The sequence below is a fragment of the Lepisosteus platostomus genome, chromosome 3 (assembly GCF_059453375.1).
Source record: "Lepisosteus platostomus isolate fLepPlt1 chromosome 3, fLepPlt1.hap1, whole genome shotgun sequence".
NCBI classification, from domain to species: domain Eukaryota; kingdom Metazoa; phylum Chordata; class Actinopteri; order Semionotiformes; family Lepisosteidae; genus Lepisosteus; species Lepisosteus platostomus.
Genome location: NC_142613.1, coordinates 60,459,530 through 60,472,797, shown reverse-complemented (window position 1 = coordinate 60,472,797; position 13,268 = coordinate 60,459,530). Strand labels below are relative to the sequence as shown.

The following is a 13,268-nucleotide window of genomic DNA, read 5'->3' as shown; positions in this document are numbered from 1 at the left end:
CCGACACATTCTGACACCTGAAGAAGGCTCCGCTGCCAAACATTGTTTCTTCTCTTAAGCTTTCAGCATGGAGTGAACCTTTACCTGTTCCTCGATTCAATCATGCAACCCCTGAAAGAATACAAAAAAGGTTTAAAATGAGAGGAGAGGAAACCATTCAGTCCAACTAGCGTGATTATTAATAAATAATTGATCTAGGGATCTGATCCAGCCTTTTCTCAACGGCCAGAGTTTCAGATGGAACAACATGACTGGGCGGCTTGTTTCATACTCCCACAACCCTTTGTGTAACAAAGTGCCTCCTGTTCCAAGATGTAAATGTGTTTCCACATAGTTTCCACTTGTGAGCTCTGGATCATGTTTCACTGCTGATGCTAACGAAGTTCACAGGGTTGACTTTGTTAATGCCCTTGAGGATTTTGAATACTTGGACCTGGTTCACTCAGAGTCTTCTCTGTTCAGTACTTAAAAGGTTCAGTTTGTTCAGCCTGTCCTACAAGGAATGTGTAGCACATTCCTATTAGCCCTGGAATGTATGTGGTTGCTGCTTTGGAATCCAGTCCAGAGAAAAGCAATCTTTTCAGTGATGTTGCCACTCTTAATATACACAGTATTTTAATCAGATTATTTTGATGTATTTGTACACTATTTTAAATACGAATTTACCATTTTACTTTGCCATTTTAACATTCTTTGATGTGGTTACTATACAATGTTTTTTACCATCCTAACAATTTGTTTAGTTTTATTTTTGAGTCTAAATATAAAGACCTAAGTGGCCCCTTAAATATCAACATTTTATATGTATAGTTTATTTTTACTCTCTGCATGCATCATCGTGTTTGACCTGTCTTGAATTTTATCTAAATCTGTTTGGTTTTCATTTTCTGTTTCTACAGTGTTTTCCCGTATTACTTTAAGAATCTATATGATTTATATTAGGAAAAGCAGTGCAGTACCACAGGGGTTTAGATTACACTAATTACATCATGAGAATTGACCTCTCTCGTTTTATATCCACTTCCTGAATAGGAAAACTTTATTTCTAACCAATTCTTAACACAAATGCAAATGTTACCACAAAAGCCTACTCTTTTGAGATTTGAGAATTTCTTTAATCTTTTATGAGGAACTTTTATCAAAAGCCTTCTGAAAATCTGTAACAGTTTCTTTGCACATGTTACTGTTTTTGCTTGATCAAAGATCACAATGTTAAGCAAGATTTGTTCATATTTCCCTAGGATTAAATTTCCAAATAAATTCTTTCCGTTTCCATTACCTTACATTTAACAGAAATCAGACTTATTGTTCTGTAACTGTTTCTTTGTTTTCAGATGGTCACTACATTAGCAATCCCAGTCACTGGGTTTTACACCTGTCTTAAATGGTACTATAATTCCCGAGAAGACCAATTTGGGTCTGTTCTTGTTTGCTTCCAATGTATTTGAATTTCTTACATCTTGAAAATGTGCTGTTTATATTGAGGTCATCCGTACCGACATGGATAACTAGATTTGACTGTCCATGCTGACCTTAAGGACAGTATCAGCTACCTTAACTCCAGGAAGACTGCATATGGTTGTCTTGTAATTCCTGCTGCACATCTGTGTTGCATTGTTCTGGAACAAACTCTACAACTACCACCATTTTTTTAATTGGTCTACATTTCAGAATCAGGGATTGAGCTCCCTCACTCTTATCAGCTAACAGGTGCTGGAGTGGATTTGTTTAGTGTTGTGATACTGGGTGGCCTAGTAAGAATGGGTTGTTTATTATTTCCTCAAAGTGAGCTATGCTTTTTTAGTTCATCGGTATTAAGCAGACAGATCTGTAGAATACTTGATGTCAATCAAATGTTGTCATTGGATCAGCGAGTACTTTTTTGTTCTTCCCAGTTCCTGGATAGCCATGGTACATTGTTTTTTAATTTTTTTAAAATTAATTACTATTAAAATACAGTAAAAATACCATTGCACTTCCTCAAATTCATACTATTGTTTATCCCATGAACAAAATGTTTCATAACTACCAAAAGTCCATCAGAAGAAGAAAAGTGTTTTAAAACATTTTTACCTGTTGATCCTCATTTCTTCCTTCCAGTTACCATTTAGTCTATGTACATATAGTATAACCAAAGCATTTGTTTGATTATAAATTTTTTTTTTAAAGTGTTTCAGTTTTTTAAAGTTAATTTTAACTTTTCAAATGAACATGAGCAGCAATAGTAGTTTATTTGCATATATACAAAAACACATGTGAATGGTTACTTATAAACACGAAAGGCCACTGTAATGTTTAATGATCTACAAGAGAAAAATGTTTGGGAACAATTACCTATGGCCATTCTGAAATGTACAACAGAAGGTAAGTTAGCTGTTTATGACAGTCTACAATGTTCAGCAGGCTAAACAGCAGACTTTGGTATTGGAGTTCATAAAAGTCTTTGCCAACCACCAACATGTAGTACAGCATATGAATTTATACAACCAATGTTTATTTACTCATTTCTCTCTGAACTTCCTTCCAGATTTTCTCCTCTATTTTGGTGGTATCATAATCTCTCAGCATGTCAAACTCCAGCCAGGGCTGATCCCATTTTTTTGCCTCTTCCATTTTCTCTTCAGTCAAGCACAAGTCAAAACGAATTCCTTGGACCTTGTACTTTGGGCGTTCCCATCTCTTGGACCACGGCTTGGGCTTCATTTTCACTTTGAGCTTTGAAGTGGAAAGAAAAAAAAATGAAATTATTAAAAAGGTTGTGTCAGCAGAAAGACTACAGTTTAATAATAAATTGCAAGCAACTTTTCAAGCAATGACTTGATAATCTATCAGAAGCAAGGGACATTTAGTGCACAATTATATAGTGTAAGAGTTTTTGTAAAGAATACTATGTTGTAAACAAGTGGATTTTGCAGAAACAGTGAAACACAAACCGCGTGGAGACTACATGAAAATGCATTTAAATCCTAGAACGGGGGGCATTTGCTTACAGAAAGGACTGTGGGAATGTGGTACAAGCTTCACAGCCACTTTATTGAAGCCAATATCCTGGCTTTTTTCCAAGAAACAGTGGGATGAGATTCTTGGATCACTTAACTACTAATTACCAATCAGGCCAGAGAAGCCAAATGTCTTTTTATCATTGTTTGTAACCTTAATATTCATGACTTTAATTATTATTTTTATGCTTGGCCATAAATTCTCAAAAGATTATGTATATACTAAAGTTAGTGGGGCTTTTTACAGTTCTTTGTGGAAGAAAACCTTTAAAAGAGTGGTATTCTTAACACATAACAAGCGGTATAAGCAATGCATAAACATAGCAAAGAGATCTGCAGCTTTGGATTAAATATCCCTGACTTCGGAATCATGATTGTAAATTAACTGACACAAAGAAAATCCCCTGCCTATTCTTTGTTCACTCCAAACTTAGGTTCATCTGAAAGTTAAAACATCAAAGGTTCAAACTTCCCTTCATGTTACCAGTCAACTGTGATTGGGATTATCTGCATTGCAGCATGTACAGACACAAATGGCATTTCCAAATTGAGTAGGTATACAATAAAGCTATATTCTTAAAGCAAAGTCCCAAGTGAAAAGTTGAGAAGTGGTAAACTATCACGTCTCATCCTGCTTCAGGCTTGAGTAAAAGCAATGAGCTTACTGGGTTGACAGGCACTTCTCCAGTTGCAGTGTGGGACACTGGGTTCATGTTAAAGTCAATGGTGCTGTATTCTGGCAAAGCATCACGCAGATACATCAGGTTGTCATCCAGTCGCTTCTCCAATTTCAGCACCTCTATCTGTTGGATTCGGGGGTTGTACATTTCATAACATATCTCAACACCTGTAAAACAAACACAGCAATCCAACAGTAAAAGCTGAACACCACATAATAAGAAAGAGTAATGCCATACGTATACTGTATGTTATACAGGAGACTAAAGAAAAGACTGTGAGGGATTTAATTTAATGTATTTTAAGAAATTAAATTTGAAGTTTAATGCACTAACTGGGATTATCACATTGTGTAGTGAGATGCAGTTCAGAATACCAGATCCGAAAGAATTAAAATATAAAAGTGAAATCTGGAACACAAGATTAAAAAAAAACATTTAAAAATTCTTATTTTAATCTGTAATAAATGTTATTATTTCGAGATTTTAAAGTGTTTGGTACTTATAATTCTCAATTTTGGATTTCTAGTATGCCAGGAATGCTTGTGTGCTGTAAACCTAATTTTGAAAGAGTTGCTCTAAATGCCTCCCCTGAGGTGTTTATCTGACAGGTGATGTTGCCTGAATTTTAATTAGCTGATCCAAACAATAGGCCATTCCTGGGATTATCGATAATCTCTCTTCTTTCTAATCAGTGACATGGTAAAATCCTCACCTTGCCCATCAATGATGTTCCTGAGGACAAACGTAGCACCAAGTCCTTTCCCAGACCTCTGGATACATATACCCACAAAGCGCTTAATTTTTCCATTAGCATAAGGGTCAGCCATAGTTACAGCAAGAATACTCCCTGAAACAAAAATGATAATGATTTTCTTAATTTATAATATGCACATATATGCAATCTTGAGAAACCATTCACTGCTGTATTTGTAATGATTTCAGAATGTGAATGAGCTACTAAATGACTAATTAAGTCATTTTAAATTCAGTTAATATCCACTGGGATTTTTTTTTAAATTAAGTCTTCCCAAAGACAGTCACTTCACTAATCACAAAATGTATTAAATGAAAATGCTAATGATACAGGCTTCATAACTACACAGTGTTTTGATAGGTGCATTCAAGTCACTGAAAACAACACTCAGCAAAAAAAAAAATCTCACCAGCATAGAATTCTGGAATGTTCAGCACTTTCCGCCTCGCTATCATGTCCTTTCGCTCCAAGGCAAATTTGAGTGGATTGGTTCTCTGTCTGGGAGGTATAAATTCTGGACTTAGGAACCTGGAAAGCAAAAGAAAAAAGACTTTCTTTAAGCATCTGTCACTGATGAATTTATACGCATGGCTAACAAGCACACAATGATTAACTTACAGTCATCCCCCAGTTTCTGAATTTTTACTACAGCGAAAGCCACTAAATCTGTATTTAATTTTCACCCTACGAACAACATTTTCGCTTCATGAATGAAATGTATTCTTGGCCTGCAAAGTGATCATACGTGAAGAAGTACACGGTAGGGCTGTGAATCTAGGGAGACGTGCCCAGCTTTTTTTATTTTGATTTTTTTTCCCCCCGTTTAGACATGTTCCCGTTCTGTTGGTTGTGTTGTGGTGTGCGCATGCTCTTTTATTATATTTTGTTCTGCATTATCTGTGTAATCAATATCCATCACGGGTCCAAAACCTGTGAAAAACTCTCAGGGTGTTGCTTAGAAAGCTAAGAAAATGGAATTAATAAGTAATGCGGATGGCTATCAAAAAGACATTTGTGTTGCTATGAGTTTGGCTGTTTCAACACTGTGTGATTTTTTTGTAAAAGGAAAAGATGAAGAGCATGGAAGAATCTAGTGTTGATGCTGTGAAACTGCATCACATTAGGAAGGCAAGAGATTTATTCTTATTTATAGATTTTATGTACAAAAGACATTGTACATTAATTTTCATTCAGGGTCTCTTAAGCCCATACATTATTAATATTACTTGTCTTAGCTTGGCAACAACAGAAACTGTGCATAAGGCTGAGATTCTTGAGACTGGTGCAGGTGAGACAAGCTTTTTATCACAAACTCATGCTGAATTTGAACTAACCCACAGCAGGTTAAGAATAGAGGACATGTTGCTGATGATGATTATTGGTCTTCATAACTAGATACAATTCAACCTTGCTTTGTGAAACTGAAAAGCCAGACTCTTATCAACATATTTACTAAAGTTATCTGGCTGGTTAATATGATTTCACTGCTTGTTAGTGCTTTGCATATGTTGTTTAGGTTTGTTCATATGTTAATATGTCCTGGACAACTTTCCCTAGGCCTTTGCCAGTCATAGATTCCTAATAATTTTGCAGCCTACGCATGCTGACACAGCTACCCACCTGAACTACTATAGATTCCTAATAATCCCCATCCATGAACTGGGTATTAATGAGTTTTCTGAAGCAAAACAATGTGTGATATTACCGGCTGGTGTCCTATTCTAATGTTGGATACTGTTGGAGGATGCTCTAGGTGTGGGTCATACATGTGTTAACAAGGGGTCTAACTATTTTTTCTCTTCTCGCAAGAAGACGAAACATTTGCTGTCTGATCATCTCAGGAACATGGCTCTTCAGTTTACCGTCTGAGCGTGTCCCCTGTTTGTGTCTTGTCCACAATGACAGGTTTCGGGGGAGGCGTGAATTTCGATGGTTGTCCATCTTCACTGTTCGCACTCAGAAGTCTCGCAGACGACGACAGGACACCTTGGCACACATTGTGAGAGTTTATATATAATTTACTAAGAGGAGACTGTTAACATGAAACATTTTCATCTAAACGACTTGAGTGTCAGACATTGATTAACCTCGACACCCGCAAACGAACTAAACTTAATCAGTTAATCAGTCACTGTAAATGTTCAAAATATTATTTTATATATGCAAAATATACAGGTATTCAAAACATATCACATATAAACTATAAACATTTTAGATATTCATGTATTATGTATTAGATAAGCATTTCTGTAAATCATGAATGTCCATCTCTCATCGCCAGCTCCTAGTGAAATTAAGACTTGACAAGGTGAAAATTAAAATCACTGTATAATATTTAACCTATCTAAGTGTACCGCAAGAACACTGGTTCTATCCGCTGTTAAACATACCTTGAAATAAATTCAAATAAATCATAACTTACGTTGTTGAACTCTGTTTCGTGCAAAACTCCTTAATATTTGCAATGAACAAACCGTAAATCCCTCCCTCATGGACGCAGCCATATTTTAAAATGTGCGACTGAACTGACCTTCTGTCCTATACCACGTGGGAAACATTGCACTAAGGAAGCTTAAGAAGGACATATTGAACGCAGGTTTTGTGTGCTGTGAAAGGCGTTCCAACGCATTTTGGCAGGGAAGGTCGATACATCATCCACTTTCTAAATCGCTTAGTTCAGAGGTGCACAACTCTGGTTGTCAAGGACTGGTTCCCGGCAGGCTTTAAAGGTCTCTCTGAATCTCCAGCTTGTTAAGGACATTAAGTAAATAATGAACTGAATTAGGCAATTCAAGGGCTCAGGTAGAAGAAAAACCAAAAGCCTTTGAGAGAGAGAGTCTTTATTATCCCAGAGAGGGCAATATATTTTTACAGCAGTAGATGATGTACAGATGGAAAAAAAACATGACAACAACAGACCTACGCATGCATATATATTGCATAGAAAATCAAGTGTTAAGTAAGGATATGTCTACAGGTATAAATGAGAACTTAAATGTATTGGTTTTGGAATTGGGGAGTTGGTATCTACAGTCTGATGGAAGTAATTGGAATTCATTAAACAAGGGGTGTGAAGGATCATCACAGATGGATTTTGCTTTACACAAAATTTGTGAATGATAGATGATGGAAAGGGCTGGAAGATCAGCACCAATGACCTTCTGACACATTTTCTGATGTAGTTCAGGTGGGTAGCTGCGTCAGCATGCGTAGGCTGCAAAGGAACAAGTAATAGGTTTATTCCATGCTGAAAAAAAGAAGAAAGAGAACACAACGTTTCGGCCGTGGAGCCTTCTTCAGGTGTGAGCTACACCTTAACCTACATCAGGTTTTCTGATGTAGGTTAAGGTGGAGGTAGGGGGGCGTTTCCTGAAGTCAATTATCATGTCTTTGGTCTTGGACAAATTTAGCTTGAGAAAGTTTTGTTCACACCTGGTGGCAAACTCATCAATGATGTATCTGTGCCTCTACTCATTTGCTTGCAGCAGGCAAACAATATACTTAATTTTATAACATCAAAGTACATTTTTGACATTTGGCGGAGGGGGTGTTAATTATATATATATATATGACATTGTACAACAGCTAATTGCATGAAAGTAGGTTTTAATATTCTTTTATAAAACTATATTAAAACCATAATTCCAAGGGATTGGCACAAACGTTGCCAGGAACAAATTCTTTGGTATAATTAGTGGATATAATAATTCCAAGAATGTGATAAGAAAAATACCAGATTATTCCATTGAAAGTGAAAGTGTAGACATGAAAACATCTTGTTATCTCAGGGAAATGTAAATGCTTTTTTCAAACATCACAGACTTGCCCTGTTCGCGGGGCAAGCTGGTGTGGACATGCAGCTGTTATCTTCTGTACCCACCTGTCACTCAGCCCTAGGATGCTGTGGACACTGGTTTGACAGGAGACCAGAATCACCTGGAGACAATTTACTACGTCAACACTTCAGATGGTTGAGGGATATATAAGGGCTGCTCTGACTGGACTTGGGGTTTAGGTATAGAATTCTGTCTCTGCGCCTTTAAGGCTTTGTAGTCACTAATCCCTAGCTCTGTTTTTCTCCTGTGCTTTGTTGGAATTCTGACCTCTGCTTTATTACCTCACTCTACTCAGCTCAGAACACCCCTCGGCTTTGTACCTCTACTGTGTTTTTGTCGTCTTAGACCTTGACTCACTTCAACCTTGTCTTCCAGATTTCCTCCTTGTGCTTTGGACTGTGTTTTTATGGATTCACCAGTTTTTCTTGACCCCCGCCTCCTTGGCCACAAACTTGCGTCAGCATCCGATCTATCTGTATCATCTGCGCCACTGTTTCCATGAGTCCCTTGTCTGTTGTAGCAACCATCCGCCTGCACACAGCACTCTGCTCCCCCAGGTCTCATCCGTTATTTATCCAGAAAGCGAGTTCAGCTTACACCTCTCGATCTCCTTGCTAGCTCCACCAAGGAGCAGGATCACTACACCGTAACGGAGGCCTGAGCAGAGTGAGAGCAGCCCACTAGTAAATTCTCCTGTCAAAACGGTGTCCATGGCAACTGGTGCTGAGTGACAGGTGGGGGGAGCAGTGGCTGGCTTCCATGCCAAATGCTAGCTTGCCCTGCAGAGCAGCAGCTTGGGCAAGCATTACAAGCGTATTAAATGCCCCCGCCTATGCTTAACATTAATCTTAGAATCAACCCTAAACCTCACACTGTCCCAAAACACAGCTCCTGCACTAAACCAAGTCCAATGTAAGTCTAACATTGCCAAACCTAATACTAAGCCTAACTCCTAGTTTATCCCTATTCATGGCTTTAACCACAAGCCTAGTGTGATGAGTTCAGCTCTTCCTACTCCCCAGGAATCGATACAAGTTGCTAACAGGCTCCTAGTACACACAGCACCACCCACTAGACAGCAGATAACTCTGCCAAGCTGTAAGACTGGGTCCCCTGCCACAGCAGAGTTTTACACTTCCCGGATTTCAGGCCTGTTACACTAGTTCAATACCATATGCCTGTGTAACAGGGCTAAGTGACCCCGAGCATCAGTTACAGAACTGATGTCACCCACTTGAAACCTGGATAGTGTATTCTGGATAGTTTCTTGCAGCAGAAGGCCTGCTCTTTTCTGTGTAGGCAGTGATGCTGTGTATGCTCTAATCCTGTGAGCCTCTGTGATTGAATCTGCACCTCTCATAGATCAAACTAGATCAGACTGTACCTTGTAGAGCTCTACATCTTATTAGAACCTGTATTTCCCAGTCCTAAGTGTAACCTTTACCCAACCCTAACTCTAACTTTAAAAACATAAGCAAGACTGCAAAATAGGCCGTCGGGTACATCCAGCTCGTTTGGTAGTTAGTAACTAATTTATCCACGGATGCCATACAGCCATTTCCTGAAAGAAGGCAGGGTATGGGCTCCAGCTACATAGCTGAGTACCTTGGTCAACAATTCCAAAACCTTTTGTTTAAAGTACTGCCTCCTGTTCTTGGTTTTAAATGCTTTCTAAATCTGAACACAACTCAAAACTTTATCCTACCTTTGATTCCCATCCTATCTGAAATCATCACACTAGTCAAAGTACAAAACTTGATTTATCCTAAGACCTAACACCTACATGTACTGTACTGTACACCTCATCAAAATCAAATCATAATGTCATGGTCTACATTCCACCCCTAGAGGGCGCTCCATTTACTCCTGTCAAAAGTTCCCTGTGATTGTTTATATGTGTTCCAGGTGTGCCCTGTTGTTTCTCTCTACTTATTTTCAGCGCCTCCAGGGTTCAGCATTAGGATGTGGAAGTCGTGAGGCCTGCCTAGCACCAGGTTGCCCCACGTCCGTGGCCTGAGGGCATAGGCCTCATCCCTGACATTTCCCGCTTCTGAGCCCGGGGTGTGGAGGACCTCGCCCCAAAATCCCAGCATCTCCATGTCCATGTGTTCGTGTTTTCCCCTTCCCGGGGATTTTAACCTTGTCATGTCCCAGGATGGATCTTTCGGAAATTGACTCATGGACTGTGCCCTGACCCTGTTTTGTTTACTTCAAACTAATATCAAACTAATAACAACCAGTATCAAATTATCTCTGAATGAAAATCTATAGCTTTGAGTTTGCTATAATTCAAATCCTAATGTTGATTCTAGCTCTAGTCCTAAAATAGATGTCTTATATTTTGGTTTCCAGAGAATATATCTTTCCTTATGCACTGCAGAGGTGGATTTCTTTTGAAGAGCAAAAATGTGACTTTGTTTGCACACAAATATGTGCCTGAATAAAAAAGAGAAGAACACAATTAATCTATTCAACAAAATGTCAATTTCCAAATAGGAACTTAGGCAATAGTGTCTCAAAAGAGTATTCTTATTTACCAAGTGCAATAATGGTGATAGTGACTGATCGCTATCATTTTCAGCAATTATCTTTACTATCCCTATACCAACATAATTGTGAGCTTCGGACACAATTTTAGGGTTATTGTTTTCTCAGTTGAATTACCATCAATAGCATCCACTTTAAAGCATACAGAATATGTGCAGAAATACACAGAAATAAAAGGTGTACCTTTGCCTCATATTCTTTTCATTTCAAATCTGAATTGCTTGAGTATACAGCAGAAATATCACGTTTGACTTCACTATCCCAATACGTACGATGAGCACTGCATTTATTTAAAATGTATGATCTTGAAAGTTTGCTTGTACAAGAAATAAAAGGGATGTATTTTCTTAAGTCACCTAGACCCTTGTAATAAAGTCCGACTGAGTGTTAATCAATTTATCCTTAGGCAGACAAAAACTTAATCTTAAAGCAATCGTACTTTCACGCTTAATTTAGTACTCAGTAATATTCCCATGCCTTTAATTACACCGTGAACTTCATTTTGATAAATTCATTTTTCTTAGCCTGCCATACTACTTTTTACCACGAGGGGTCTCCTTCCTAATGATGTTTCTTGCTCACAACGAAATTTAAATTGCCGAACAAGTTCCTCAATTTCGAACTTTCACTAGATTAGTAGCAAGCAGCGAGAGTGGCTGTAGTGTACTTTTACGAATTATAACAATTTTTACACATTGAAATAAGAATCTTCAGAATAGTTCTTTACCCACATCATGTAAGGCTCATGGTAGTGTACTGTAGATCAGACAAGGAGATGCTGTTGTTTCGCATTTTTCCTCAAATTATATATTTCTATCCCAAATAACATAAAAACAAAATAATGTGTGATTTTTTTTCTCTTTCCATGTAATTTGTTTTTGTTATCAAAACACAGTTAGTCGGATTTCAACTGTGTGTATTGTGATTATTTCCCTATGACCACTAGGCAGTATCTACTAGCACTCAGAAATCAAACGGCAGTGAATGTCTGAACCTGTTGGAATGCATGGAGCTGCTGCAGCCCACCAGACTGTGGTTTACAGGATGAAGGTACTGTATATGTTTCCTGGGGTGCAGTGTGGTGGCACAAAGGCTGGCATTGCTGCCTCACAGCAATAGGACCTTGAGGTTCATTTCTGAACCTGTCCTCTGTTTTCTCCTGCAGTTCAAAGACTTACTGGTAGGTTTACTGGCTTCTGGGAAATGTGTCTCTGGTGAGAGTGTGTGTCTGTGTTTCTGCCTCTGTGTGCCCTGCAATGGACTGGCATTCGGTCCGGTGTGTTTTCCGCCTTGCGCCCGTTGCCTGCTGGGATAGGCTCCCACTCCCTAGTGACCCTAAATTGACCCTAAATGGAATGGAAATCAGCTAGAAAATGGATATCTGCTTCCTGGAGGTAATTTACAAACAGCAAATTAAAAAATAAATAACAGTTTATAATGGCGTGTTACAGATTATAGTTTCAGATTAAAGTATAGTAAATCACAGTGTTGAAAGTAATTCAATCAACTGATTTTTAACTGTCTTCCTGGAAGCCCTGGGGTGTTCACGTTCTAATTCAAAAGAATATCTAAATTGCTTAATTTAAAAAGCCAGTTACTGTAAGTGGTAAATTGTTCCAAGTTTTTATTAAGTGAGGACTGGACTATTTAATTGCTGAACATTTCTTGTTCCACATGAAAGCTACACAGTCAGGCAGACATATTAATCCCCAAAGTAGTTAGAAGCCTGGCAAAATGTGTTGCAACAACTTTGAATCACAAAAATCACAGACAGTCTAACAAGAAGCCTAACCTCAGGTTCATTCTGCAATTTAATAAAAAATACTTTGAACATGGCTGTATATCCACATAGGAAAAAAAAATCTCCAGCCTCTTCTCTTTTCTCCTCTTACTCTCACACCCTCTCTTCTCAGAGCTTCTATGCTGATTTCTTCTCTCCATTCAGATTCATTTACAGTAGTTCCCCTCCTGGTGTGTTATAAACACCGCTCCATTGAATGCACAAATTGAAGTGCTTATTGTAGCATGTGTAAAAGTGCTGTTTGTGTAAGTTCTGAAAGTGAAATAAAGTGAAAAAATGAATGTAACTGAAATGTGGCCAGCTGCAGCATCAACCACACATAAAAAGGAAAGAGTCTAGAACATTATGTCTGTTAGTAGAAGACAAATTTCTGGGTTAAAAACAGGAAGGTCGTATCTCCCTTATTGTCTGCAAGCATGAATATTCTAGAGTGGATCAGTATGGGTGCCATTGATGTTTTTCTGTTTGGTTTTGGTCCTCTCCAACACTGCCCAGGAATCCCAGAGCTCAGGAACACCGATTTCAAGACCTAGGTGATGTTTGAAATGACTTGTTTGCATCTGACCCCAGAAAAAATGAAGACAGAATATTCTGTAGCATAGTACAGATACAGGATCTAGCCTAGTCTGAGAGACAAAATGAATCCTATTC

At 38.2% G+C, this 13,268-nt stretch overlaps 1 protein-coding gene across 1 annotated transcript; it reads right to left on the bottom strand.

Moving 5' to 3' along the window:
- Positions 1–2,212: 2,212 nt before the first annotated feature.
- Positions 2,213–6,974, bottom strand: mrpl19 (mitochondrial ribosomal protein L19). The gene is made up of 6 exons (XM_088626258.1): positions 6,856–6,974; positions 6,296–6,419; positions 4,843–4,961; positions 4,392–4,526; positions 3,665–3,846; positions 2,213–2,715 (listed from the first exon to the last, which is right to left on the bottom strand). Exons 1-6 carry the CDS (start codon positions 6,935–6,937, stop codon positions 2,494–2,496), a joined length of 864 nt encoding a protein of 287 aa, XP_088482384.1. The 5' UTR covers positions 6,938–6,974; the 3' UTR covers positions 2,213–2,493.
- Between the last annotated feature and the right edge of the window lie 6,294 nt (positions 6,975–13,268).

Coding starts and splice junctions, on each gene's coding strand:
- mrpl19 (XM_088626258.1), bottom strand. CDS start 6,937: ATGGCTGCGTCCATGAGGGAGGGATTTACGGTTTGTTCATTGCAAATA. Junction 4,962..6,295: donor ACAGGGGACACGCTCAGACG/GTAAACTGAAGA, acceptor TTTGCTTTCCAG/GTTCCTAAGTCCAGAATTTA. Junction 3,847..4,391: donor GAACATCATTGATGGGCAAG/GTGAGGATTTTA, acceptor TTTGTTTTACAG/GTGTTGAGATATGTTATGAA.